The 27,666-nt window shown below is 29.3% G+C and overlaps 1 protein-coding gene across 2 annotated transcripts in view; it reads left to right on the top strand.

The window, feature by feature from the left end:
* LOC129958160 (disco-interacting protein 2-like) overlaps positions 1 to 27,666 on the top strand; it is a 187,148-nt gene that overhangs the window by 40,924 nt on the left and 118,558 nt on the right. Inside the window, exon 1 of one of the 2 annotated variants that reach the window (XM_056070400.1) lies at positions 12,933 to 12,987. The exons of the other annotated variant lie outside the window; for it this stretch is intronic. Coding sequence (XP_055926375.1) covers positions 12,948 to 12,987 — 40 coding nt within the window. The 5' untranslated portion in view covers positions 12,933 to 12,947. Of the gene's footprint in view, positions 1 to 12,932; positions 12,988 to 27,666 lie in introns of those variants that run through there. 2 annotated transcript variants of the gene reach the window in all.

The raw sequence follows: 27,666 nt of genomic DNA, 5'->3' as shown, positions 1-27,666 counted from the left end.
GTGGGATGTTGAAGTGTTTAAAGAAATGGATAAGTTGATTGGATCAAATCCTTCGCTAACTTGACGCGTCCTGGACAGAATAGTCATTTCGCATAGATTAAGTCAGCAATTAGGAAGTTGTTTAAGTCTGCTTCTCATCCATAAAAAAAAAAAGTGTCCTGTCACGCCGACTGAGCACGTCTAAATGTGCCTTCAAATGAATAAATTACTGGAGTGCATATGCATCATAGTGTTAGGACTTAATCTGCTTTTGTAAAGTTATGTGAAGTAATAATTTATGTTTTTTATACACGTGTTGTAGGCGATATTTTTAATAGATTACTTACATATTTTAAGTTGTAATTTTTATGTCGCTTAGTTGTTGTTTAGTGGCATAAGTTTTCTTCTAGTGTATAAGTTTCTATGTTTTCAATACTAGGATAGCCTCATATACAGTTATAAACTGCAATTTTTGTGATTTATGTATGCTCTTATTACGTAAAATGTTTCTGGGATCATGCAGGGGTTTACTATTAAATATTTAAAGGAATTTAGCATTTAAATCTTATAATTGTTTGAATCAGTATAACTCGAAAAGTTTAGAAAATAATTTCTCTATATTCATAATAACATTTTAAACTTTAGGGGAAAAAAAAAGAAAGAAAAAAAAAAACCCTCCTGTTTCTTTGTGTCATGCTTCGTAGTTTTGATTGTACTTTTTGTAACTATTTTTGTTTTCTTTATTTCTGTATATTATGCCATCAAAAAAGGTCTGAAGGTGAATTTTTCCTGTTTAAAACTTAAGAACACAATTTTTTAATGACAATCTTAATGCATAATGAATCTCTTATGTATAATTAAATAAGAACAAATTTAAAGTAGTGGTAACTGCTGATGTTTCAAACAAATATTTTGAAATCCATTATTTATTTACAACTTTATAGTTTTGCTCTTCTTTCCCAATTTCAATTTCCCTGCTCTAACGTAAAAATGAATAGATCCATAAGTATACGCCCAAACCAATTAACTGGTTAATATCCGACTTCCATCCTTTTGGATTATAGAAAACAGCCTTCTTTCCTCGATAATTTACTTCAACATTTGCTGCTAATGTCAACTATTAACTTTTGCAACACGTATTACTTTGTAATAATTTGGAACAAGCATTTAAATTACTCTGATTATACGTTTTATCTTAATGAGTATCTTAACTAATTTTCTCGTACGAACTAGTCATCGAATTTTTAAATTTATAAATTAAAATTAAGTAATTTCCAGTCTTCATAATTCGTTACCAGAATTGTGTAATACCCATTAACATTTTAAATGCTCTGTGGACTCTCAGTTGAAACATATTCTCTGAACGGAAGGTATTATTTAATTAGATAGTTAAAGAAAACTGAGCAGTTAAGTGGTTAAATAATCTTCTTAGAGTGCCAATTATTTTTGGTTAATTTTAAGGTAACTGGCAATTATTTAATTACTGCGAACTTCTGCGTTATTTATAATTATTTTCGCATTTTTCCCATTTCCCTAATTACAAAATAAACAATTTTTTAAAAGGATTACTGAATTCTTCCTTGAAATATCTTACAAATTTCTTTGAAACACTGTTTACAACTACGATGTAAACAAATGTTCCTTAGACAATTTGGGCTTAACCGCTTCGTAAAGAAACCTTAAGAACTTGACAGGTTTCTCTTTATCTACCACAATATGGTTTCTACCGTAACTCAAGTCTCGTTTTGTGAAACATCGCAGGCCTCATGTGGTTTCTTCAAAGTTCTGGTTTATATGAATTATGGATATGGCCGTGCTTTTAGTCTCAATGCTTCAGGGGGGGGGTATAACCTGCACTGCTTGATGTAATTGAGCGAGTTCACCTGGCACTAAATCTTCCTCCCCATTCACGTACGTTTAAATGCTCGTAACTTTCTCTGATCACCTCATATTTTAAGTCTATTGTTTCAAGGGCCTCCCTTTGATGACAAAGAAAATGTTTCAAATGTTTTTGAGCTATGAACTGTGTGTGTGTGTTTGTTTTTCACCCTTAGTTTTCTTTTGTGATAAGAACGAGTGAATGAAATTTGTTTCATTTGGGATTTTGCCTTGACTTTTAAAAATAAATTTTAGATTTCATATTTGCATGATTACATTTTTTATTTTTCTGAAGTAAGTTTGAATTGTTTTATAACGGATAATAAAATGATTCGATTACATTAAGCTGGTAATTATCCATGTTTGTTAATCCCAAAATCTTGTTAAATATCAATCAAACAAAGAGGATTTCTGTTTTTTTTTTTTTTTTTTTTTTGTACGATAAATAAACCAACAGCTTGCAAGTACAGAAATGTGTTTATTAATTGTAACACTACTGTAAATAAAATTTTAAAAGTAAACAAATGCAAATGAGCAAATTTATTTTTTTTCGGTCATTTTGTTCTTTATTATTTTACTCTTTATTAATTCGCGGTTGCTGTGCGGGTAATACTGCATTTTCCCCATCACTAATTATTCAATAAGAAATTCTATTTAAACAAATATTTTTAAGTAATTTTAACTTACAAAGTGAGTTCAAAATTTATTTTTTAAACAATTTTTCTTTTATTCCTTATATTTATTCAAAAAGACTTACGCAACTTTTGTTGAAAAATTAAAATTCATTTATTCATTCAAAATCAAAACTTTTAGGGAATGTTCCCGTTTCCATCGTTCACTTTAAAGTGGTATTCGAAAACATTTCGCTTGATATATCGTTTATACTATCTTTTTAAAGTCAAGAACACAATAAACACCTGACGAAAAATTAAATTTAATAAAAGCAAAATAAATAAATAAAAGTATTTTATTTTATTTAAATAGGTGTTATATTAATCAATATAAATTCTTTAAAAGGGAAAAAAAATGCGTTTTATTTTTCAGTTTTAGAATTTTCGATCTGAAATTTATAATTAATTTTTTTCTACGGTTTCTTTCTATTTTAAGGTCAGCGATAGCCTGATTTCGGCGTCCTTATGAAAAGATTGAGGGTTCGGGGTGCAATTCCTCCCAAGTTCTACCTTGTATGTGTACTTAGTACACGTTACCCCCCCCTCCCCCGAGTAAAATATCCTCTTGTTGTCGCAGAAATTTGGAGTGTGGGATGTCACTTTAGCTGTCATCCTGGTCACAGTTTAAAACTCTGAAATTTACCCCAAAATTACACTCTTGTCGCATCAGAACGATACGTTCTCTAACCAAACTAAATAGAAAAATATTTGATTCAAAAGTCGAAAATTTGGGACTTTTTCGGTTAAATTTAGAACATCTAGTCACTTAGAATGAAAGAACATTTTCTACATGCTGAAGTCTCTGAAATTTCAGAGCTGCCATGGGCATTTCTTGAAAATCTATATAAATAAGTCTAGAAGGAAGAAAGCATGAAATGAAGGCCATAAAAAAGCATATTGTATCAACTCGTCACCTGCAGGATTGAAATAGCTTTAAGTTTTTCTCCGAGTCTGTGCGGACCCCCTAGAAAGTTACCGCAGACCCACCAGGGGTCCGCGAACCACAGATGAAGAATACTTGCTGGAATATATTGTAAGCAACTTGGTATGTGAAGGCTGAATATTAAGTTAATGTATTTGTTTTCGAATTCTGTTCTTTTGAGCCCACGTTCTTCCGCCCTTTAGAAACCCGAGCCCGAATCTAAAATAGTCTTCAAGTGGTATAGAAGTACTTGTGTTATTCTTAGCGAATGTTTTTGTTGTGTATATATATGAATGGTGTGCGGATTTTCCCTTTCAGTTGTATCAAAATCCAGTTGAAATGTAGAATGTGTGAAAGATGAATGTTGAAATGTCTTATTTAAGTTTTAATTTTATTGAATTTATCTTTAAATTACTCTTATTAGTTACAACATTGAAATATATATTTTTTATTCGTGTAGAAAAATTTGATTTAAATCAGGATTTATCAGGATTGATTAACCTGATAAATCAGGATAATCAAGTTGATTTATCAGGATTTAAAATTTAAAGGTAGTTGAGGATTAATAAAACTTTTTAACGGTTGAGTCGTGTTCATCATAAACACAATGCGCCACTCATGTAAAAATACGTCAAAAATGCAATTATAAATCACAATATAGGATTCATCTTCGTTGATTAAATAAATTCCTTAGATGGCTTGCAAAATGTATTTAAATATCTTTATTCGCCCCTCTGCGCTGTATTAAACTCGTGGCTATTTTGTTGTAAATCTATTATAGTGTTTTTTTAAAAAATGAAGTATGTATTTGTACTGATTTTAAAGCAATTTATTAGTATTATTACGATTTTATAGAAAAGCAAAATTTTTAAATTTGAAATTCGAATTTATCTTATCTTTTTTTAAAGTAACATTTAATTAAATTTTTCTCCGGTGAGGGAAGAGGGGAGTAATCTTTCTTGTTATAAATAAAATTTTAATTTTAAAACTTGTTTATTTTATGTTTATTTCTACTAATTTTAATTCCTTCAAGAATGATTTTTTTTACAATGAAACATTTGATTTCAAATCTTGTTTGGTTATTATTTTATGTTTATTTATTTATTCATATTATATCTCTTGATATTTTTTAAGTAGAAAACTTATTAAACTCCTTCTTTTAAATTTTCTTTCATTGTCCATTACACAACCTTCCAATGGTGTGGTGTGGTTTGAAGAGAGTGATGCTGGCTCATGTGTTGTTCTTATTGACTAGCCACGATTAAAAATTACATTGTTCTTCTCCAAAATATTATCTGTGCAATTTTAAAGTAGATTCTTAATTTAGTTATAATTAATTAAATAAAATTTATAGATTTTAAATTACATACAGTAGATGCAGGTTAATAGTTTTAATTAGACAATAAAAACTTTTTTTATTCTAAAAATTAATTATAATAATATTAATAATTATGTAGCAATAAAAATGGTAAGGCAAAAAAATTAAATAATTTATAATTTTTAAAATTTAGTGTGTTATTTCCTATTGTTCTGTACATAAGTTTAGCATTTACTGATTCATTAGAAAATAAAAATAAAAATTATTTTTGAATTATTTGTGTATAATGAATGCATTATGTAAAAGTGCGTAGTATTGTTTGAAAGTAACAGAATTTTCAGAAATACGGAAGGGTATCTAAATGGAATGAACTCAGGTGTTATCACAGTCGCATCTCTTGCCACCCCAAATTCCCTTACGCTGTGCCGTGCCGTCACATCCTTTTAAGATGTGGAATGGATTCCAAATGTGCTATGATGCCACATCCTCCTACAAGAGGCGTTATGGTTTCCAAAACTAAATTAAGCACAATTAAAGTGTTTCAGGTGAACATGAATTGACCTCTGTACATCATGCATTTCGTGAATTTTCTTTTAGGCTTTTATAATTCAATATTTTAATTTGTGCTATTTCAAAGATGTAATTGCATAAAACATTTTGTAATTGTTGACATTTTTCTCTTATTTTTTAGGTAAGTGCTTTTTGGATTTCTCTGTAACACCTAAACATGAAATAACTTCTTTCTTGAATTTCAAATAAATTGAATTTTAGAATTGTAAGTATTCTTTCTTTCTTTTTTTTCCTTCTTTTAAATATTTTTACTTTTGTTTCATGTTTTAAAAATAGGCATGTCGGTAGTCTTGGTTTTCGAGATTTGATTTCATCTACAATCCACCTTATATGTGTGTTTAGTGTTATAGTTTGAAGCAGGGGATAACGACATCGGCGTTGTTCTTGTCTTCTGACCACGATATAGAATTTCGAGATTCGTCCTAAAATAACTCTTGTGTTGCTTCAAAACGAAACGTTAATATAAATAAATTAAACAAAACCACACTTGAGGTAACATGGAAGTTTTGAGTGTGAGGTGTTGCTTCTTGTTTCATCTTCTGATTACTGTTCAAAAGTGTGATGCCCGACTTAAACAACCCTTGTTTATAGGGTTAGAAAGCTCACTCAGAAAGCTCCACTTATAACTTTTGAGCGATTCAACTCTGCTGAGGGGTGATACGCAGTGAGTATTTTTCTGGAGTTTTTGTTAAGTTTTTTTTTTTTTTAGGTATTCTTTCCCGAAGTTGAGTTTCAATTTATTTTTAAATCACACTGCTTTGTTTTAATTCGAAACTTGTGTAAAGGTTTGTATACAAGAAAATATCTCCTCCATCTAAGAAGAAGATTTTTTATTTGAAAATGGACTATAGCCTCCAATTGGATGTTTGTCTATCATATTTTCAAATCATTTCTGAAGATTCTATTATTACGCCTTGTTTTTGTTTCTACGAATTTTCTTTCTTTAAAAATGGTTTTCTTGGGAATTTCATCTTATTTTACTTTACCGTCTAAGCAGTAGATTTAGAAGCGTTTAACACTATTACGAAAAGCCATTATCAATTTTATGTCTTGGTTACTTTTTTTACTAACTTTTTGTGGTATCAAAGGGAATTTGAGACCGTCGGTATGTGGAGGATTGACAATTGAAACTACACAGTGCATTATTGTCAAAATCACCATGATGGAACCGAAACCGCGATTCCTTTATTGAATTTTCTTCTGAAGTTATCATACTGTATATCACAGTCTTGATATATTGAACTAATAACATAGTTTTATTGAATTTGGCTTCGACATTGATAAATGGTTCTCAGAATTGCTTGTGAAGGTCATTTCGGGTTTTGTTATTTTGTTTTCGAGATGATGCATGTTGTTGAGTACAATGGACTTCATAGCAGCGCTTCATTGTCCAGTGCTGTCTGTTTAGAGAATATTAATTTATTATTGTAAATTACTACACTAAAGGATGTTTGGTGGCTTTCTTCTTGTAATTTGTGGATATGTTTCTAAAATGTGTTTTGTGATGCGATTGAGTAGTGTTTTTTTTTAATCTATTGTTCCATTTTTTACACTCTTTTATTTTATATATACGCGCTTCTTATATATTTGTAAGAGTAGAATTTTCAATCGCTTCCTGATGTGATAGGGTTTTTATTTCTGCATAATTGTGTATTCCCCATGATAATTCAATATTTTAATATTTTCTGCTCTCAACAATCAATTAATTGCTTAGCTTTAATTCCGTTCGGGAGGCGCCGTCTAGTAAGGAATTTGAAAAAAAAAATGAATTACAACATTCCATAATAATTTTAATAATGAATAAAGATAATTATTAATGACTAAAAAGTAATATATAGTTAAAACGAGATTTTTTAAAAAAACTTCATGCTGTAGTGTAAAAAGTATCCCCCCCCTCCCCAACAAGAATATGAGAAGTTAAAACAAAAATTAAAAGAACGTGAGGCGGTTTATATGATAAACTAAGCCACAATGAATATCAAAAGAAAAAAAAAATCTAGAACCTTTATTAAAAATTAAAATGTCTTATGAATGCTATTTACTTTCCAATTTACTTCCAATTTTTTTAACTTTCCATTTTCCAGTCCATTATTCTTATTTAGGGTAGATATCTTCTATGAAAATGATTATATACTTGGTATCGTCTGTTATGTAATCTGCAGTTTACAGAACGATAGTTAAGTCATGTGAGATTGAGTTGGATGAGATTTAAAACGGGTGGGGGGATGAATTACCTCCCAACAATTATGCGTTAAGTGGAGAAGGAGACCAAAACCACAAGACATTTAATAGACTTAAGGGAGTTGCTGTTTTCGTTAAATTTTTTTTCATTCAATTACTGCAGTTTCAGAAATTAAAGCAGCAAAATTTAATTTAATTATCTGTTATCCAAAACTCGAGTTTATAGTTCTAGTTGGGTTACTACGAGCAACCGAATCACAATTGTATGACGTAACATTTATTTCTGCGTCTTTAAATTTTAGAGAAAGAGTTCCTTAAATTGAAATTAATTTCATTTAAAATATAGACTTCATTATGCGAAATATCAATGGCAATTAAAATGTGTTCAAATATGCCAATTATTTTTGAATTTGTTTGGATCGAATTTAGGATTATTAACAGGGTGTAATAATACACACCATAGATTCCATCGTACTGTTAACATCAATTGCCATTCACTGGTATTTCCTTTTTCTTGAATCTTTGCAAAGTAATAGGTTGAAGACGTAGGTTATATAAACAGAACCAGAATTAATTGACCATTTCTTTTAAATGCTTAGTACTAGTTATCTAAAAAGAAATTCTCACCGAAGGGTTTTATTTATATCAGTGTTGATTAGAGAATTTAATATAAATTTAATTAGGCATTTCTTAATAAAATATGTAATCGCCAACTACAGAACCAATCGCCAACAATCTGTATGTCAGTAAATGCAATTTTTTCTCAATATGTTTTTACTGCATGCATCAAATTTAATAATTTAAGAATAAAATATTTTAACAACTGAATCCATATCTAGCAATCTTATTGGAATACAATCCGAACTTTATTTTACTATCGATATTGACTTAAGTAATCTTATATAATCCTGTGGATTTTTTTTTTTTTTGTCTTTTTGATTATTATTTTTGCATTTGCCCCATCCCCTTCCATATCTAAATAATAAAAAAGACACAAAGATTTTAATGTAAGTACCTTGTATTTGGCGCAAAGTGGTCCAACCTGGACTGTGCGCTATCAAAATCCAATTTACCATTCAACTAGTTGCTTTTTAATATTTGGATTTATATAACTTAAGAAAATGAAGATAAATATTTAGATTTTACTGCATTCTCAAATTATTTTTTGAAATGTAAGAATTTACCAAAGTTTATTTTTTGCATGTCCTTAATTAACCATAAGTACTGCTGTGTACTTTTCTGAAAAGATTGCGAATTTAACCTATAGAAACATCTCTCTCTCCCTCTCTCTTTTCTTTTTTTTTTGGTACTCTTAGAAATGTTATCCTCAGTTGTCAACCAAAATAGTATGATTGAATATCCAACGTTTCCTGTTGCCATGTTCTCAGTTGCAAAGAAAATTTAAGGAATTTCAGATAGATTGTTGTGATTTCGAAGCATATCTAGTCATTTTCTGTGCTTTTGTCTCCCAAAGAATAGGCCCAAAGAAAACAAGACGTAAATGACTGATTGCGTCATAACGAGTGTAAGGAAAAACATGCATAGAAAATGATAGCAGTTTATATGAGCGTTTCCTTGTTTGCATTTCCATAAAATTGTTTGTTTGGATTTGAATCACTGTCGTGTTTCTGCTATAAGTATTGCAACGAATTGGTTCGCATTTCTTGTAATTTTTCGTAAAGCGACAGATTTGTGAGGCATTTATGCTGTGGAAGTTTTCTGAAAAATACCAGTTAGTTGAGAAGAAAGAAAGAGGCGAAAATTTTATGAAATTTTAGTTCTGCTTGACAAACATTTATTACCGGTACTTGTAAGGTACTGCTTATCTATTTCAAAAGAATTCGGATTTTCTGCTTGTTTCTTCAAGCACTAAAATCCTGAGAAATTATTATTATTAGGAAATACTCCATTCGTTATAACTATCATTTGACGTTGTCCATTTCGAATAATTTTAGAATTTTCTCAGTCGCTTCTTTTTTAAAAATGAACCAAGCAAGCAGTGGATAAATATTAATACTCTTGCTAAAAAAATGACATTTCGAAGTTCAGAAATTTGAAGCTAGTATAAAATGAGCATATTTACCAGTGGACATCTCTTAACTTGCTCTAATGATCGTATCAACCTTTGTTACCGAGATGTTAATATGCATAATTTCAGGACAATCTGATATACCAGTATTTTTGTAAATGAAAATGAAATTATACTTGAAAATTAGTGCGAAATATAGGGTCTTTCATTTCCCACTTTTATTTTTCTTTATTTAACGTTTTTACTGCACCTTGAAAATAATTCCTGAAATTTTTTGAGAACTTGCAGTTATGACATGTTAAAAATTTTATTAAAGAGGGGGAGTTGAGAACCAACGAGAGAGTTTTTTTTTTTTTTTTCGTATATATTTCTTCCATTTCACATCATATTATCCTTGTTTTCCTTAAAAAAATTGCAGGTATGAAATTTTCATATGAAAGTCTTTGATCTGCGAGAGGAATTCAACACCTTTAGTTTACTTTGGTACTCCACAAATCTGGTGAAGATAGTATAAGGACATTTTTGATCCATAAACGATATTATTGAAAGAATTTTCCAACCTAAATATTGGGTTTATTTATTAAACTGGGAATCGTATTTTTTTTTTATTTGGAATTAGCACCACACTTTGGTTATGAAGTATTTTAATTGAAAGAATTTAAAAAATATCTGAAGTATTATTTATTTGTCAACGAATGATTATCTTTTGCTGGTCGGTATGCAACGTTAAAATTAAAGAATTAAATTATTCCTGGGCTTTCTTTCTTGGACGATCTGTGAAAGGCGTTTAAATCATTCCATACAATTGAATGGGATATTTTTATTTTGTCGCATTTAAAAATCTGTTTGCATATGTAAAAGTATTTATTTACAAGAGTTTCATTAAAATAACCCGCACTTTTTTATGTTTTGTAAAAAATCTCTCGAGGCAACTTTAGCGTCGGCAACTTGAAAACGAGGGCCAACGCTTCATGTATGTTCTTTTCTGCCGCTTGAAAACACCCATTTGACAGGCTGCCTTTAATTTAGTTATAATCTGAGTAGTTGACCAAATTTTCAGGAAGAATGAACTTAACATATGTTGTATGAGAACTTCCACAAACTCTTTGTTTCCTAACTGGTTGTCTGACGAGCCCGTTTTTCAGCTGCTTTTAGGGTGGAACTTGGCATCTTTCTTTTGATCTACATTGGATATCCTGAGCAGATGTTCCGACATTAATTCTGGTCTTGTCCGTGTAAAAAGCATTTTTTGTTTTTCTTTCTTGACCTGGCTGTTAATTCGCGGCAGACTTTTCGAGATATCTCCAGAATTGTATGTTGTTAGTCATATTCTTCATTCGCTACAGAATCTAAGGATATATAACCACCCTTTTTCTTTCATTTTAGGTACTTTTAGTTTTCAAGGAATTTTGATGAATTTTGATCAGCTGCCTTATCTTCCTGTTATAAGTTGTTATTGGAATATTCTTTGGTGCGATTTTTCAATCGTGCATTTTTCTGAATTAATATGACCATAATTAAATTTTTATTAACAGAGTAATCTGTCTGTCTAAAACGTGTCTACGGTTTTTGTTGAGCATTTCCGAGTATTTTGAAAATTTGTATACTGAATTATTTTTATAAATGTATTGTATTTTTATTAATTATTATATCTCTTAAATTACATAGAAGTAGACAACAGGGTTTATTTTGCGGTTACTGAGGCTTCTAAGTTTATACTAGGAAAGCAGCCCTAATCTCTGACTATATCGCTGCCATTTCGAGTTAAATAAACACGAGCAGAAAATTTGGATGTTTTGGTGATTTGAGGGAACGAACATTCATAAAAATTTTCCATCTATATAATAATGTTCCGCTGCCTCTATTGAATTCAAATAATGTGTGTAAATTCTGTTAGATTATTTTTTTAGCTTATCAGTTTTAACCGTTTTCCCAGATAAGTAAGATAATAAGAATTGAAAACCTTCTCATGGGCAACTATGAAAAGTGAGACAACCAGAAAACTGCATTAGTGCTGTAAAATATAAAATATAATTTATTAAGAAAAAATTTGGGTGTCAAAGCAAAAACTGTAAAAATGTGATATTCGAAACGGGACACGAAACTACAAAACGGTAAATGTTCGAAGTAAATTGGGATTTTAATAACATTCATAATTTTTTTAATGAGTATTTAAGAATTTTCCTTCTTTTGGTATGCTGGCTTAGTTTCCCTCTCGTAATTTTTGATTATTGTTTTGACCTCCAATTTTTTTGATAAATTTTTCTATTTATTAAGCACGAACTGATAGTTTTTAAACGCCTTTTTTATTATCTTTTTTAGTTTTTAGTAATTTCATAACTCAATATTATAATTATTTGATCTTGTTAATTTTCCAAAATTCACTCTTTGAAGGCGCTTTTTGTATTGAATCAAAACTAAATAAAATTAAATGATTGTTTCATATTTCTAAAAATATAAAAATATTATATAAAAATATTGAGAACATGAAATTATTCAGAGTTAAAGAACAGCAAGAAGTGAGGGGGGAAAAAATGATCACTGAACCTCGTCTTTTCAAGCATGAGATAAATTTAGTGAAATAAAAATGTGTAAAATAACAGTATTTTAAAGCGACGAAGTAAATCGTTTCCTTGATTAATTTCGCATTTCATGCGTATACGTAGCTTGGTGTGAAGAAATCCGAAAAGTTTTCATTCCTGTCGCATGCCGAATTATTTGAGTGTTAACACTGCGAAAGTGAAGAATAAATTTTCTCTGCTTTGTTCTTTTTCAATATCTCCTGCAGATTGCTTAGCTTCCGTTTCACGCATTTTCTGTGTGGCCGTCTTGTCTCGACTGCCTAAAATAAATTTCGACTTCGGGGAGCTGGGACGTTCATATCGTTCCTAAACATTCTTTTACGAGCGATAGAAAAATATTTACTTCAAATTCATTCTTGTTCGTAACCCTTGCTTTCTTTGAGCTAAAACATCGTAAATCGTGCTGTGCAATATATTGAAGTGATGAGTATATATTTTTTTTTCAGGGGCATTTTTTTCTCCTTTCAGGAAACTAGGGAAATGTAAAAGAACAAATAAAAATAAATAATGTTAAAATGTCACAACATACTCTTAAGATTTATTGTAAATCACCGTTTGTAAACTAAATCTTGTTCTACCGATTAAAATAAAAATTTTGCAGTGTTGAAAGATAATAATGTTTTTAAGTATCTTCCTCGAACATTTTAAAGGCTTTTGGGAATCTAAAATTATCAGTGGCGTCAGATCAGCGTGTTCAAGTTAGTCGCACTTGCAAATCCTTGCTCTTCAGAAGGCCTGGCCTGTCTTTTAAAGCGCCATCGCTTGCAAAAATTCATTTTCTCTTATTTATTCGTATTTAGAACACATATTAATAAGCATGATGACAAGAACAAATCGGTTTGTTACTTTATTTTCAGGTAAGTGTATTTGCATAACAATTTTAAAAGTCTGGATCTTGCAAGATTTTAATATAAAATTTGATTTGCTTCTTTTAATTTGTTGACAAAACTTTCTTATAACTTAGAAATATTTTCTGTGATTGAATAAAGAAAAAAGTTTTGGGAATTTATTTAATGTGTTGTAATTTTGGTAGGACTTTCTTAAAATTCCCTTAGCTTCAAAATTTTGAAATACGGTTATTTTCAGTTTCAAACTAGAAATGACGTTTATTTCTTAAATATTTTAATCTGAAAATGGGAGGGGGGTCGCGGTATAGCCAACCGAAGTGTGTGGATATGAAAGTTGATGCATTGATTTGTAATTTTCCTTTTTTTCTTTCTATGTTTTTATCAGCATTTTACTTTTAGAAATGATGCCTTATTCTTGAATTTAGAAGCTACTCTTTTTTATGCTCTTTTGCGTACGAGCAGAAAGAGCATAAGTTTGCATTTTTATCAATGCGAAATACGCTGATGTTTTATTTAAAATAGTGCAAGAAATCAATCACAGATGGCGTTGCGGTATCAGATATTAGTTTTTACCCTTTGTTGCTTCTTTCTATGTTGTGAACAACGGTTTTGTTGCTTTCTAGCAGTTGTAAATAATATAGTGCTTGCAAAACGCAACTGAAATTTAAATGGCTGTGGATATTTATACTAGGAAAGCTGTTTTATGAAATACAGCTATTGAAAGCGATGTTTTTTTTGTTTGTTTTATTTCGTTAGTACCGATTTCAGGTGAATGAACGCAAAGTTACTACTGAGCACGTGATGTTACGTTTCTGGAAAATTTATTATGGCATTTCTGTAATAAAAACAAAACCGCTTGTAGAAAATAAAATTAGGAAAATCGAATTGCGTGATTGCTATTAAATATATCAACCTATTCAGTTAACTTTAAATCAATCCTAAAATGATGTAAATATTTTCAGTAAAGAATTATTGAAGATTTTCAGAGTATTTTTTGAATTAATAATTGGCGCATTATTGTTATTATTGGGTATTAATTATTACTGGATGTTATTTTTTTAAGAAAATATAATTTTATGATGATGTAAAAATATATAAATATGATCCAAGTTTTAATTTCATTGCTTGGAGATGCATTTCTTTTGTACGTAGATGTGGAAAATTCATTGCTTTGAGATTATTAGACTAATTTGCACTATTAGTATTACTTTTCTCGTTTTTAGCATCTCTTTTATTTTTGCATTTTGCTAGTGAAGATTTAAAACCATTCACCTTTCATCAATAGTTTTGCTACTTCACAGCTGCAAAAACAATTGTACAGGGAAAGGTTCAATGCTTTTTTGCATCTTATAGACTATTTTCCAAATTTTAAATGTTATTTTCTATTGGAGGAAAAAAAAAAAAGTCTTCCGTCATATTATCTGGTTGGTAATTAATTATACCTTTCGAGAGTGAATGTATTAAAAAGGAACTTTTATTATTGATATACAGATTTTCTTAAGAACTTTCTTTTACTTGTGCTTTAATTTTGGAATAGGGCTACTTGGAATTTATATAAATGTATTTCTTTAGTGAATTTGGACGTTGATAAATGAAGTTTAAAGAAAGATATATGTTGTTGGAACCTGTTTTATCATATTAAATATTTATTTTGACATTTGTAAGGATCTTGTTACTATTTAATTGATCTTTCAGCAGGATTGCGTATTTTTGAAAAAATTCAGTTTTCCCTCCCTGTTTTGCATGTTTTTTTTTTTTGTTTTTTTTTTGCTTGAAGTAACTGAACTATTGTTACAGAAAAATAGTCTTAAAAGTTTCATTTTTATTTCAAATCAAGATCGCTTTTGAATTTAGCGCACATTTATTAGCATTTAAAAGAAAAATTAGTGATAAATGATTTGTTAGTAAAGTAAGTTAACAATTAATGAAAATAAAAAAAAAAATCTAATAATGCAACTTGAAATTGTTGTTTTAAAATGTGCTGTTTATTGCGTTATTTTTCCTGTGAAAAGGGACTTGCTGAGAATTCACGGATTGAATCAAAACATCTTCCTTTAAAATTAAGATTTTTTTTTTTTTTTTTTTTTTTTTTTTTTTTTTTTAACTGAACATTCTAACTCTTATTCTATTGAATCTAGATGCTACTTTTAACACAATAGAAAGTAATATTGCTAAAAATTTATTATCGGAAAATTTATTTTTGTACCGTAAGGCATTGCATTGATATCTTTGTAAATATAAAATACTTTGTTATTTTTAACGTTCCTTTAATTTTTTATTTCACTTTCTTGTAAAACTTGTTTTGACAATAAACTGTAAATTGTGTTTATTTTACAATTTAACTAACATATAATGAAGAATACCATATGCGTCATTGTCAGGTCTCACCAGACGATTGGAAAAAGGAAAATATAAAGAAATAATATGTACAAAAAATGCCGAAAAGTCCATTTCACTTGTCAGATAATTTATATTTGACACGTTTTCCTTTGCAGTTCTTTAACGCCTCAGTTTCTATAGTAAGTGCTGGTACTTGTTGTCTCGAGAAAGAAATGGCGCAATAATGATAGTAAAAGGTTCTTTCTAAAATAACAATCGTTATCTTTCAAAATCGCGTACTAAAGACCGAAGAGTCAATGCACCGATCGTAAAACGAGAAATACGAATATCTTTTGTGTTTACAGATAACTCCGGCATTTATAGGAAATAAGAAGTCCTTGCGGTCACAATTGATGACCTAATCGGAAGAATCATCAACGCATAGGTAGTATGAAGGCCCTCCTCTCTGTGATTTCGTGCAGTACAACCGTTAGACTGCATTTCATGCATCTTTCGAGACAGGTTTGACAACATATGACTATCAATTCTCCTTGATAGCTATGTGTCATTATCAGGTCTTGAACCGAGAGCTTTGATTTGGTCTTCTGGCGAGCTTATTAAAACGAATATGGGAAGTTTTTACGACATTTTCTCCCGACTTTCATAGATTTCTTTCGCCTATATTAATTAAGGTGTTGTGAGAACACTAAAGGGCGATGTCTTTGTATAAAATCTTATGAGTTCAGCCCATTTTGAAGGGCACACCTGAAACGGGAATAAAATTTTAAAAACGCAGTTGGAATTTACAAAAGCCTGACTTTTTATTTTGGGTTGATTCGCAGTGAGAATACACCGAAAATTTTTATTGTTTTTATTATGACTCTCGGGAATTTTAGAATGTACTTGAAAGGCTAATTGCGTGCGTTCTTTGTTCATTACCTAATACAAATAGAACTTTTATGCTCTTAATTTAAACTTTTATAGTTATTATTTTATTTTTATAGTTATAATAGTTTTATAGTTATAATTTTAGCAATTATATTGATATATTTAAAATAAAAACAAGATATATTGACAACGAAAGTCAAGGTGAAAATTTTTGGAGTTTCGCGATGCTAAGGGCGGGAAATAAAAATGAATCGAGTCTTAAAAATTTGAAACATTGCAGAATTGCAACTTCATAATCGGTTTTTATAAGTTTTTTTCGTTCCCGAACCATTTTTTGCATGGAAAAAATTATTACAACGTTGTTTCTTTGGGAAAAATGTTTCTGAAAATTCGCAGGTTGGAAGCTAAATTTAGAAAATGGAGCATTAATTAGTAAAAGATGAAAGAAAATTCAGTTATTTAGCAAATTTTAATGAAAGGTTTTTTTAGTTAAGATAATTTCATTCATTATTACTTATATATGTTAAAGATTGTGTGAAAATGCTTTTCCTCAAATAATCCCAGTATTTCCTTTATGTAAACTCATACATTTGAAGGAAGTAGTCGTATCGCTATAATATGCGATTCTGATTGGAATGTTGTGGTCAAATCATGCTGTATCTAAAAAATATAAAAATTCTGAAAAAAAAAAGCGCAAAAAATCTAGATATAATTAAAATATATTTGTTTTGATTGTATTTTTCTCAAACAGTCTCGTATGGAAAAATTTTTTTGTTGTTTTTATATATTTTCTTATTTAATTTCATTTTGTCCTTGGTGAATTCTCGAGTTCGGGGTCAGAGGGTTCCAAGCTCGAAACACGATTTCATGAAAGATTCGTCTCTTTTGTGGGCCTGGCGTTTTCTAAATTTGACGCCATAAAGTAAACATTTCGCTGATGTGACGCGGAAATTAGAGAGGAGTTACCATCTCAAATGTCATCTCCGTCAGTTGACCCCAGTTCACATTTTTAAGATCCTTTCTAAAATTGCACTTGTGTTGCTTCAAAACGTGATGTAAATATCATTACATTTCTCTACAATTTCTCTTTATATTGAAAAATTAATTCATGAAATCATATTAATTAGCTAACTTTGTTATTCGACACATTTAGTAATAACTTTTTCCGGAAGCATTTGGCATCCAGGATTTTCTGCGCTAGCTATAGTCATAATAGCTTATAAGATAATCATATTTAGCTTATAGATAATCGGATCTAATCACTGCATTGCGTTTCTAAAAGTTGTCAGTTCCAGTCTGACAATCTCTTTATTAGTTATTGAAGAGCCAGTTTGTTGCTTGCATCTGTCTATCTTGAAATAAGTATTCAGTGATTAATGGTGTTTATAGTTAACATTTGTAAAAATAAGTCATGGATATAAGACACGCAAATAGCTGATATGACAATGCATGACGACGTGGAAATCTTCTCGTGCTTGTCTTCACAAATTTAAATAAAGAATTATATTGATATTCATGTCGTGTTTCTAGGATTTGCTACTGACCATTACACTCATAAATTTCTTTACTTTTCTTTTCTTTAAAAAATAAAGAAACCTCAGCATGTGCTATCCTAAAAAGTATCGCAATCCTGTCTTTTGTTATGTCATAATGCATTTTGCCTGTTTTTTATAAAAGGAATTTTAATTGGCATAAAACGCCTGTGAGAGGATATTAACTTCCAACGCATGGCCAGTTTTTAATAAATATAGAAAATGTCTCTAAATCTTATGACTTTGTATTATTATTTCTTTGATTTTTTTAAAAAACCTGTTCAGTTTTGTGTTCTTTCATTCTCTTTTTCTTTATAATAATTTTTTTCCTCTGTAAATGTGTACTTTTGTTTTTGCATTCTTTGGCGTAATTGAGATTAAAGCAGTATCTTTAGAAACATATCAAAAATAGAGTTTCCTTTTTAGTACTTTTTTTAGGTCTTTACGCAACTTTTATTATACAACGCACGTAGAAGAGAGTCTGATTTAATGTCGAGATCATTTTTTTAATTTTTGGCATAATTTTTTAAAAAGTTTGGCGGATTGTTAAGATAATGCTGAAGGAAGGAAAGGAGGGAGTTAATTACAATATTTCTTTAAAAGTATACAAAGACTGGGAGCTAAAATAATCTAAATCAAATCCAATATTCCTAAATTAGAATACGAGGTGAATGTATAATAGGTTGATGAGTCTAGCATATTTAATTTTAAGAAGTAACTTTCAAACTTAAATTTGATTCTTTTCTTCATCGGTTTGTTAAATATTTATATAAAGAATCCGAATATATTATCTGAACCTATTTAGACTATTAAGTGATTTCTTACAAAGTGAAAAAGATTTTTTTTTTATACAAAATAATTAAAATCAATGTTATGTGATTCGCATATATTAGTATATGCAAAAACAAGTTCCATGGAATTGTCCTTTTTTTTAAAAAAATATATAAATGTAAATAAAAATAAGCAGTTTTAATGTTTTTGAAGTTTGAATGACAGTTAAAAGTGCTATATAGTTTTGATTAAATTATTACACTGCAATTAAATTATTTATTTCCCGGATAGTTCCTAACTCATATTATATTAATTAGTAGCACTGAATGATTCATCAACTCAAAAATAAGCAATGCTGCAAAACATATTTATCAAGAGATTGCAATTAAAACAACAGTTACTTTACCTATAAGCGGCCTTAAATATGAATATTAAATAAGATGATCAATAAGTGATTTGCAATTTTGTTTGGGTTTTATTTTCATGTCATAATTAATAATAACTGTTCCCTCATAAAATTTTCCATCTGAATAAGGTTTTAGAAAATTATCAACTATTTTTTTTCGTAGAGTAATCTCTAACAACAAAAAATAATATCCAGTAAGCATGTTAAGGCCGCCAAAATCGAAATCAGTGCGCATAAACAACCAATGAGAGAAAAGAAAAAATGAAAGACGGAAAGCGAAATTTTAGATTAGAGTGTTATATATATATATATATATATATATATATATATATATATATATATATATATATATATATATATATATATATATATATATATATATATATATATATAATAACTCAGTTTTTCAAACCGAGTCTGCTGTGATTGCTGCTCCAGAACCTTTAAATTCAAAGGTAAAAGGATTACTTTTGGTCTTGAAATTAATTAATATGCTATGTGTGCAGTGCGTTTTCGTGGGCTGCATCACGACGAATTTCTCCGACACGTGTTTCTCTTTTTTTCTTCATTTTCTGTCCGATTTTTTACATTTTTATTCCTTTTTTCAATTTTTATGGACCATCGAACTTTCATACTGAAAAAGTAAGTAAAGTCAATAGAACTCTCAAGGTGGAAAAGTAAGGAAATAGATAAAGAACGAAAATGCAACTTTAAAAATAATATCGCGGGGGTTGACTGCTGAAGGTCTGTAGTCCTAATGGACGAGCCGCCTTTGATTGATAGAACTGCGCTTGTCATTTGCTTTTCGTAGTTCTCTCTCGGAATCGCAAATTCGAAACCACATTCCTCCGAAAACCCTTTGTTTATGAGGGTTAGTGCAAACAGACGTGAATCATATCTTGAAATACTAATATTTTTTTTTTTACTTCGTAATTGGATTATACTTTATATTTTTAATTCTTTTTTCTATCCCAGTTCTGTTCTGAAAGATATCTGATGTTTTTAAGTGGTACCGCGCAAATTTGCATTTTAAATTAAAAATTAAGATTAATTTAATCAAAGCGTTCAATATCAAATTTTATAAACTGAATGACTGAGCGATACTCATCATTTCGCTTGAATTGATTAATCGTAATAGAACTGTCTCTTTCATTTAACGGGAGTGTTTACAAATCCCCCTTGAGCTAAAAATGATATTTAATAAATTCTCATTAACTGGTGCCTGTTTTTATAAAGTTACAACCATTATTACCATAAAATTGATGGCAACAATGATTGTCTGACATTACTAAGTTCAATTTTCTTTCAAGGGTTAATTAATAAACTAACATGCAGTGACCGTTTATGAATGAATCATTGCAAATAATAGAATTTGTGAAGCAATACACTGTAATAAAAAATTTTATATTTAGCTAAATAAAGCGAATACTATTGACATTACTGCTGACTGGCGGAACCCTGATGCCACTTACATTTTTGCTTCCTCTATCGCTATGTCTTTGCTATTACTTATGGAGATAATTTAAAAACTTTTAAAATTAATTTTAATTTTTTTGTTTCAATTAATTTTAAAAGTTTCAAAATTAATTTCTTTAACATTTTTAGGGCATCGTTAATTTATCTGTATGAAATTACAAATAGCTGTTAATGATATACCTGACAAAAACACTGACTCTGTTAATGATTGATTCATAAGTTTTGGGCATTTTATTGTACCGTCAAAGATATTCTTTGAAATGAAAATTAATTCATAGTGCAGTGTATGAATTTCGTGGCTTTAAGTATTCCTTCTGTTAATGCGGTTTATTTTGGAGAATGCATCTTAAAATTACTTGTTTTTCATAAGTAATTCAATCGGAGATTGACAAAGAATATTTTTCTGTTTTTGTATTTATTGCGTTGTTATTAACCTGCCGATGTGCTGTTATTAAAAAATCAAATGTATCGAAAATAAAGAAACTCTCATATTTACATTTTTTTTTTTGAAATCATGCAACTGACTAAAATAATTTAACACGAACAATAATATTCATACTTGCAAAGTTTACATTTTTCAAATGTAGTCGGAGTTTTAGAAATTTAGGTGTTTATATGTAATATTTTAAACGGAAAACTATGTTTAGTTGTATAAACATAGCAATCTGCAGCATCAACTGAGCAACTTGTTTCAAATTGCTTCATTCTTTACCATTAAATGTAATCGAACTAACTTTTGAAGAAACATTTTAGGTTATATTTGTTTCTCAAAATAATAACAATATATTTTATAACTATTTGCTGCAAACAGCTGGACTTAAAGTAAAGTTCGTTGATTTTTCTGTCACCTGCCATCAAAAATAATCATCACTATTTGTTCAGCAGTTTTAGCAACGATTCTTTTTTTTTTAAAAATTATTTTTGTCAATAAATAATACTTAATCCGCCAAATAAAGAATCAGAATTTCAAACTGACATGAAAACTTTTAATTTTGTCGTTGAAATCGTTTGCATTTATAATTCGTGTGGTCATAACTGATAAGTTTCCCGCGAGTTTCAATCTAGTAATTAGTTCATTTCAGTCTAATAATTGGTTTGGTTCTTGGCTTTTTTTTTTCTTCTCTTTCAAAAATTTACAAAAAAAACAACATTCTGTGTTCATAAAGCTATTGAATTCTATCTAAATAATACATTTTCAGTTTAAAAAAAAATAATTACATACTTTTGCCAGTTTTTATCAACAGCAACAACAACAAAAATGACTCTTTATTTTAATTAACGTCAACGCCTGTATGTTTGTTTACATTTGATTTGTTTCGTTTATTTTGAGATGAAAAGCCGGCAGCACGGTAAATAGGAAATAGCTTGTAAAAAAGGAGAAATTATTTTAGTGAGTCAGAAATGCCTTTCTGTGAGAAGTAGTAGACTGTCTCCTCTGAAGAACGCAAATGTGCATTTTTCTCCTTCGTGACATTATAGTAGAAATTATCTGAGCTTATATTTATGTTCTGGTTTTGTGGACTGACCTCACCTGTGTAAACGACCTCATTTCAAAAACTTGGGTTGAGTCTGCTTTAGACCTACATAGAGGCAATTTTTTCTCGTATGGATGGAAACGGTATAAAATAGTGGCTCAGATTTAAAATATTTCACTTGGGGATTTTCTGTATGACAGTTATAAGCGGTTGATTGAAACAGTGCTGACATTTAACTTATGACTCAGCGCGGTAGTTGTAAAGGATGTAGTAAAATTCCTTTGCGGGAAACTGTAATACGACATTCCATCGTCATGGATAGATTTTCAAATTAATAAATATCACGCTTCAAAAAGACTACTTTTTACTAAAATTGTATTTTCACTTAATTTTTTTCGCATACAGTTTATGAGATATTTTTTAAAATTTTAACTTCTAAAGTCGTAACTTTCACGATGTGAGGATAGAGATAACTCGTATCTTTTCTCTGAGGGGGGGGGGAGGCAAACTTGTGCAAAAATTTTATTGCCATTTGGCAAAAAAGGTGTTTTAAATTTTATTGAGCAAATACAAAAGAAGAATAAGGTAGTTATTTTTGTGCTGAAAAATTCCCAGTCTTTGTCCTGAATGTGAAAGTGGATTTTTTTTTTCTTTTTATAATTTTAGACATGCGCATTTGAATGAAAAATTCTGGTAAAACGAACGATTTCTCTTTTCTACGTGCGTGACATAATTTTTGTTGTTGTCTATTTTCCACGCAATCATGCATTCAAAATTGCTGATCAGTTTTGCTAAAATGATAAAAGAAATTTATTTAAATGTTGAATATTTTCTGTTGATTTTTTTTTTAATCTTTTTTCTTTGCTGTCGCCATTGTTATCTTTTTGAGGGATTTTAATTAATTTACAACATTTGATATCTGTTCTTAAGTATGCATATTGTCAATCAGATAATCGTGTTTTGAATAAAGGTAGCAAATTTAATAATCTGTGATGCTGCCTTTTTGGCTGTCGACACACCCATTGGTTTGTACATGCATTTGACTTTATTAAATTCGCCTGAATGAATTCGATATAAGAGTGGCTTATAACTAATGAAGTTTAAAACTGCTGATTGGCGTTTGGAATCTGTAAGTGTACTTGGATTTATGCTGTATTTAGCGAAGTTTCACGGAAATATATATACTTATTTAAATTGACATATTTATTGTTTATAATCATGGAATTTTAAAAACTAGACTTACTTTTTTTGCCACTAATGCCAGTGCATTGTTTTAATTATTTAGGACGTTGATTATCAGTTAATCGATTAATGTGATCAAATTTTTGTTTTCATGGGAGTGGCATCATCTGGTACAGTATTTGAGAAAAAATACATTTTAAGATTCCGTAATATTTAGAATTATTAAATACTGAAAAATTGAAATTAATAAAAATTAAAAGTTTCAACTTCTTGTATTCTTATAAAAGTATATTTTTTAAAAAGTAAGGTGTAGTAAAACAAACAACCAAAAACCCTGTGCTAATTCTTTTAGTAATTCCGAATTCTGTGTGTTTATAGTTTTAAAAGATATCTAAATATTCTGACTAAAATAGAACTTCAACCAATTTCATAATATATTTGAATTTTTATTTAATTTTTAAGAATTTTCTTAATTTTCACATTCATTTATGATGTTTTTTTCAATGAATCACGCATTTACGGTATTTGCTATGACCTCCAGAACTTCCATTAAGATTTTTCGTCTTCATTGTAGTGTACTTATAAAAGCATGCTTTTTGTAATAAGTATATGTAAAGTTTTATATTTGTTTACTAATTTTTAATCTCTGATATATTTCCTAATAGAATCTTAAAATCAGTTTTTCAGCTTGGCTATTAGATGCTGCCCATCGTCCGAATCTAAACTAAATGAAATTAAGTGAATAATTTATGTTCCGAAAATGTAAAAATATTATATTGTAATCGTGAATTATACAAAATTTCAAAACTCAGCACATTAGGACGTCAGTGTGTGTAATGGTTACAAAATGCCGTCCTTACAAACATAGTACAAATTAAATAAAAGCATCTAAAAAATGTAACAATAAGTTTTTAAAAAGCATCTGAATCATATTACAAAATGTGTATTTTTGAAACGCTTCTACAAATTACGAATTCATTCTACAATGCAAAAAAAAAAAAAAAAAAAAAAAGTGTAAAATTAGATTTATTCTAAGTAAATAAGTTCTGATTGTTCTCGAATGTCGTAGTAATTATGTCATTTCTTAAATTTTAAAACACGAGTTTTCTTTAAAGTGAAATCGTAATCAATTTAAAAACACTTAGTCGAATAACGCAGTAACTTGGAAACACTATTAACCTCAAAGTATTATTTTTATATTTTTATACATTTGAAGGATATCAGTAATTTTAATATAGGCAAGCTGATTTTTACTTTCTCGTATGCAAAGAGATAGTATTGTAATCGTTCAAAAAAAGTTTTGACGCATCTCAACGTTTCAGATCCCCCGAAAAACACATTTTTGAAACTATGCCTGTGAATGCAATAACTGTAAAACACATTGAACTAGACTGGTGAAATTTCGAATATGAACTTTACACGGGAATGAAATGTGTGGATTTCTATAAAATTTTGAACGAAATGTAATTTTAGAATGTCTCTCCGGCTGCCTGAGTACTACGGAACACGGTAGTTGCAAATTGAAAAGACCTAGATGTATAAAATTTGGTACATAGATTTATCATCTAATAAGATTAGATTTATCATCGATTTAATAGATTTATCATCTAATAATAAAGTGTAGACCCATATCAAGTTTGGAACCATATCCATGCAGGTTTATCGTCTGTCCATCTATATTTTCTCATGCATGTAAACACGATTACTCAAAAACGCAATGACTAAAATAAATGATATATGGTATGTGATTTTATGACTAAAATCGGTTGGTTTTATCGGTAGGATAAAACAGTCAAAATTTTCAGGTTCCTGTAACAGAGATTAATTGCCAATAATCATACGTTAGATCCTGTGAAAACGCTAGATTCAAGCTAAAATCGATCTTTTTTTTATCTGTTATTCGCCATTAACATACAGTTAATACACAAGTGCCAGTTTTCTTCTCTATGATACGAAGCACACAACTCTCACTCGCCATTGAGGCACTCGTGGTGTTCATGGCCTTGTCAAAAAAGTTTGAAATCTAATATTTTTACCGTTTCTTGATTCTTTACATGGAGATGCAACCGTTCAGTTTTTCATTTATCAAATTTTAAGTGTAAATTTACATTTACATTATCAAAATCTCAACATTCAAACTGGTATATTCTATGGAACTATAAATTGTGTAAATTTTCATTAATTAAATGAAAATGATTTGTCGATTTTAGAGAATAATTTGTTATATTCATTAAAAATAAAGTGATCGGAACTTAAACCCTGGATGCTTGCTCTACGTACTGCAGGAATGGAATATGAAGCCGGGTCAAAAAACTGAAAACGAGAACTGTCTCGGATCATCCGGAATTTTCAGTTTCCTTGTCTTTCATACTAATGAAACTGAAAGCCAACATACTATAGAAAATAATAATATTTAAATAAAGTGCGATGATAAGTGACCTTTATTTATTATAATAAAAGATGTCATGTCTTTTATTGTACATGTGGTCTGTGTATAATGAGAGTTGGGAAACATAAGTTCTTCAATAGCTAATTTTTTTATGTCATTTTAAATGATATTTAAAAAATTCTCTAATAAGTTATATTTAATCTTATATATAAGATTAAAGTCTAATATATAATATGCAGGGTGTCCCGCAAGGTATGCAGTGCCTAATATGTACAAATTCGGATGGAACACGTCAAAACGAGTATTTTGATGTATAACGTGTGGGGTCCCCAAATATAGCATCATAGTCTGTTACAAATACACCCAAATGCTCGTCTTGACCTGGTCTATCCGAATTAGTAAATATTAGACGCTACATACTTTGCGAGTATATATATATAATAATAATATAACAAAGTCATTCTGGCTATTATGTTTGTATGTGTATTCTACATCTCTTTTTAAACAACTGGGCTAAATTCAACTATATTTTACACACTTATTATATAGACATGAGAAAGAATGTTGTCAAGTTTTTTAAGTAGGAAAATTAAATAAATATTCAGTAAAGTAGAAATTGACGAAAAGTTTTGTTTTTTATATTTTGAGCTTTTGTTGGTTTTAATGTTGTAAAGTAAAGTAGTAAAAGTAAGTTCACCCAAACGCAAACAAACTTTTTTATTCTTCAACATTAGTGAACGGTATTAATATAACAGTACTGTTTGCAGCAGTAATATAACAAGGAAAAAATTAGCTATCGGCGTTTTTTCGTAATCGTCTGATTCAATCGATATTCTAATTTTAATTTAAAAAAAAACGATTTAAACGATAAAAGAATTTTGTATAACATTTTATACAAAAGTTTATTTTATCTTTCATGTTTGAAGTATTTATTATACATGAAAGAGTTTCAATTCCGAGTAATGCCAAGTTTATCGACTAGTTATTAATAAAGAGCAAAACGGTTTGGGACTTTTAATTCAGGTTAAATCTGTAGTTGGTAAACAGAATAAGATAAGTTTTGTACAACAGTCCCACAAAATTATTACCAAATCTCAAACAAAGCCCATGTATAAAAGTCGTAACCAAAGACTAACAGAGAATCGCTCATATTTAGTTTAAGACAAGCTCTCATAATTGTTTATCTTTTGGGGGCTGAAGAAATTTTCACGACACCATTTCCATCTGAAAAACTTGGCCGTGACCCCAAAATTAGGAAATATTTTTTTTTATTGCTCTAAAAATGAGTGATAATAAAAATTATGTAATATTAAGAAAATTTGAACGAAATCTTTTATTTCCAAAGTTTTTTTTTTCTTTTTATTTATAAATGTTATAGAGTTGGAAAGAAAAAAGATTTTGATTGCGACATTACATTCCATCGACATTACAGAGTTACTTTGATTTATCATAAAAGAATTAATTTTTATACATCTCTAATATGAAAAACCTTTTTATACTGATGCGGTTAACTCTCCTCGGTCAATTTTTTACTTTTCTGTTTGTAATCTTATACTATTTTCGAATTTATGTGCAATGCTTGCAAATAAGTTCTATTATTTTTGCCGCGAAACGAATTGCAATTTTTAAGAAATGCTTTTATAAAGTCGCCGCAAAATTGTATGAAATTAATAAGGCGCCATTTCAGCATTGCCCAAGGCGAGAAAATTAATTAATAGATACTGTAATTATATAAATTCACATACATAACTATTAAATTTAACGATACTCATTCGACTAGTTCATTGCTATAATTAACCACAAACCATTCGTTTATACATGCAAAATTAATATCGAGGCTGAATGTTTTGAAGGTAATTATCTAATAAAATAATTTAAAAGAACTTTTTAAAGCAAAGCGTTTGCAAGGTTCAGTAATTTTATTTGGAAATAATAGGAAATTTGCCTTTGCTAACGGTTGTACCACCCATCTTTCACGATTTTGATTTTATTTTTGATAACAAACATAACGTTACTGGTAATTGGTTTCTTTTAGAATTCTGTTAAGCAGCTACATTGGCCTACTTACCATTCATTTCATTCGAAATCGAATTCGAGGCTAAATGTTAGATTAACAACCGTTTTTATTGCTTAGAGTTTATTGTTTGACTAATAAAAACCACGCCATCTGGTAAGTTCAAGCTGTGCAGTTTTGGTTGTTCTTTTGCAGCTTACAGCCTTTGTAATTCACTTGATGATTGAGAGGAAAAG

The sequence above is a fragment of the Argiope bruennichi genome, chromosome X1, assembly GCF_947563725.1.
Source record: "Argiope bruennichi chromosome X1, qqArgBrue1.1, whole genome shotgun sequence".
Taxonomy (NCBI): Eukaryota; Metazoa; Arthropoda; class Arachnida; order Araneae; family Araneidae; genus Argiope; species Argiope bruennichi.
Note: the sequence above shows the minus strand (reverse complement) of the source record. Positions and strands in the feature narration are given on the sequence as shown.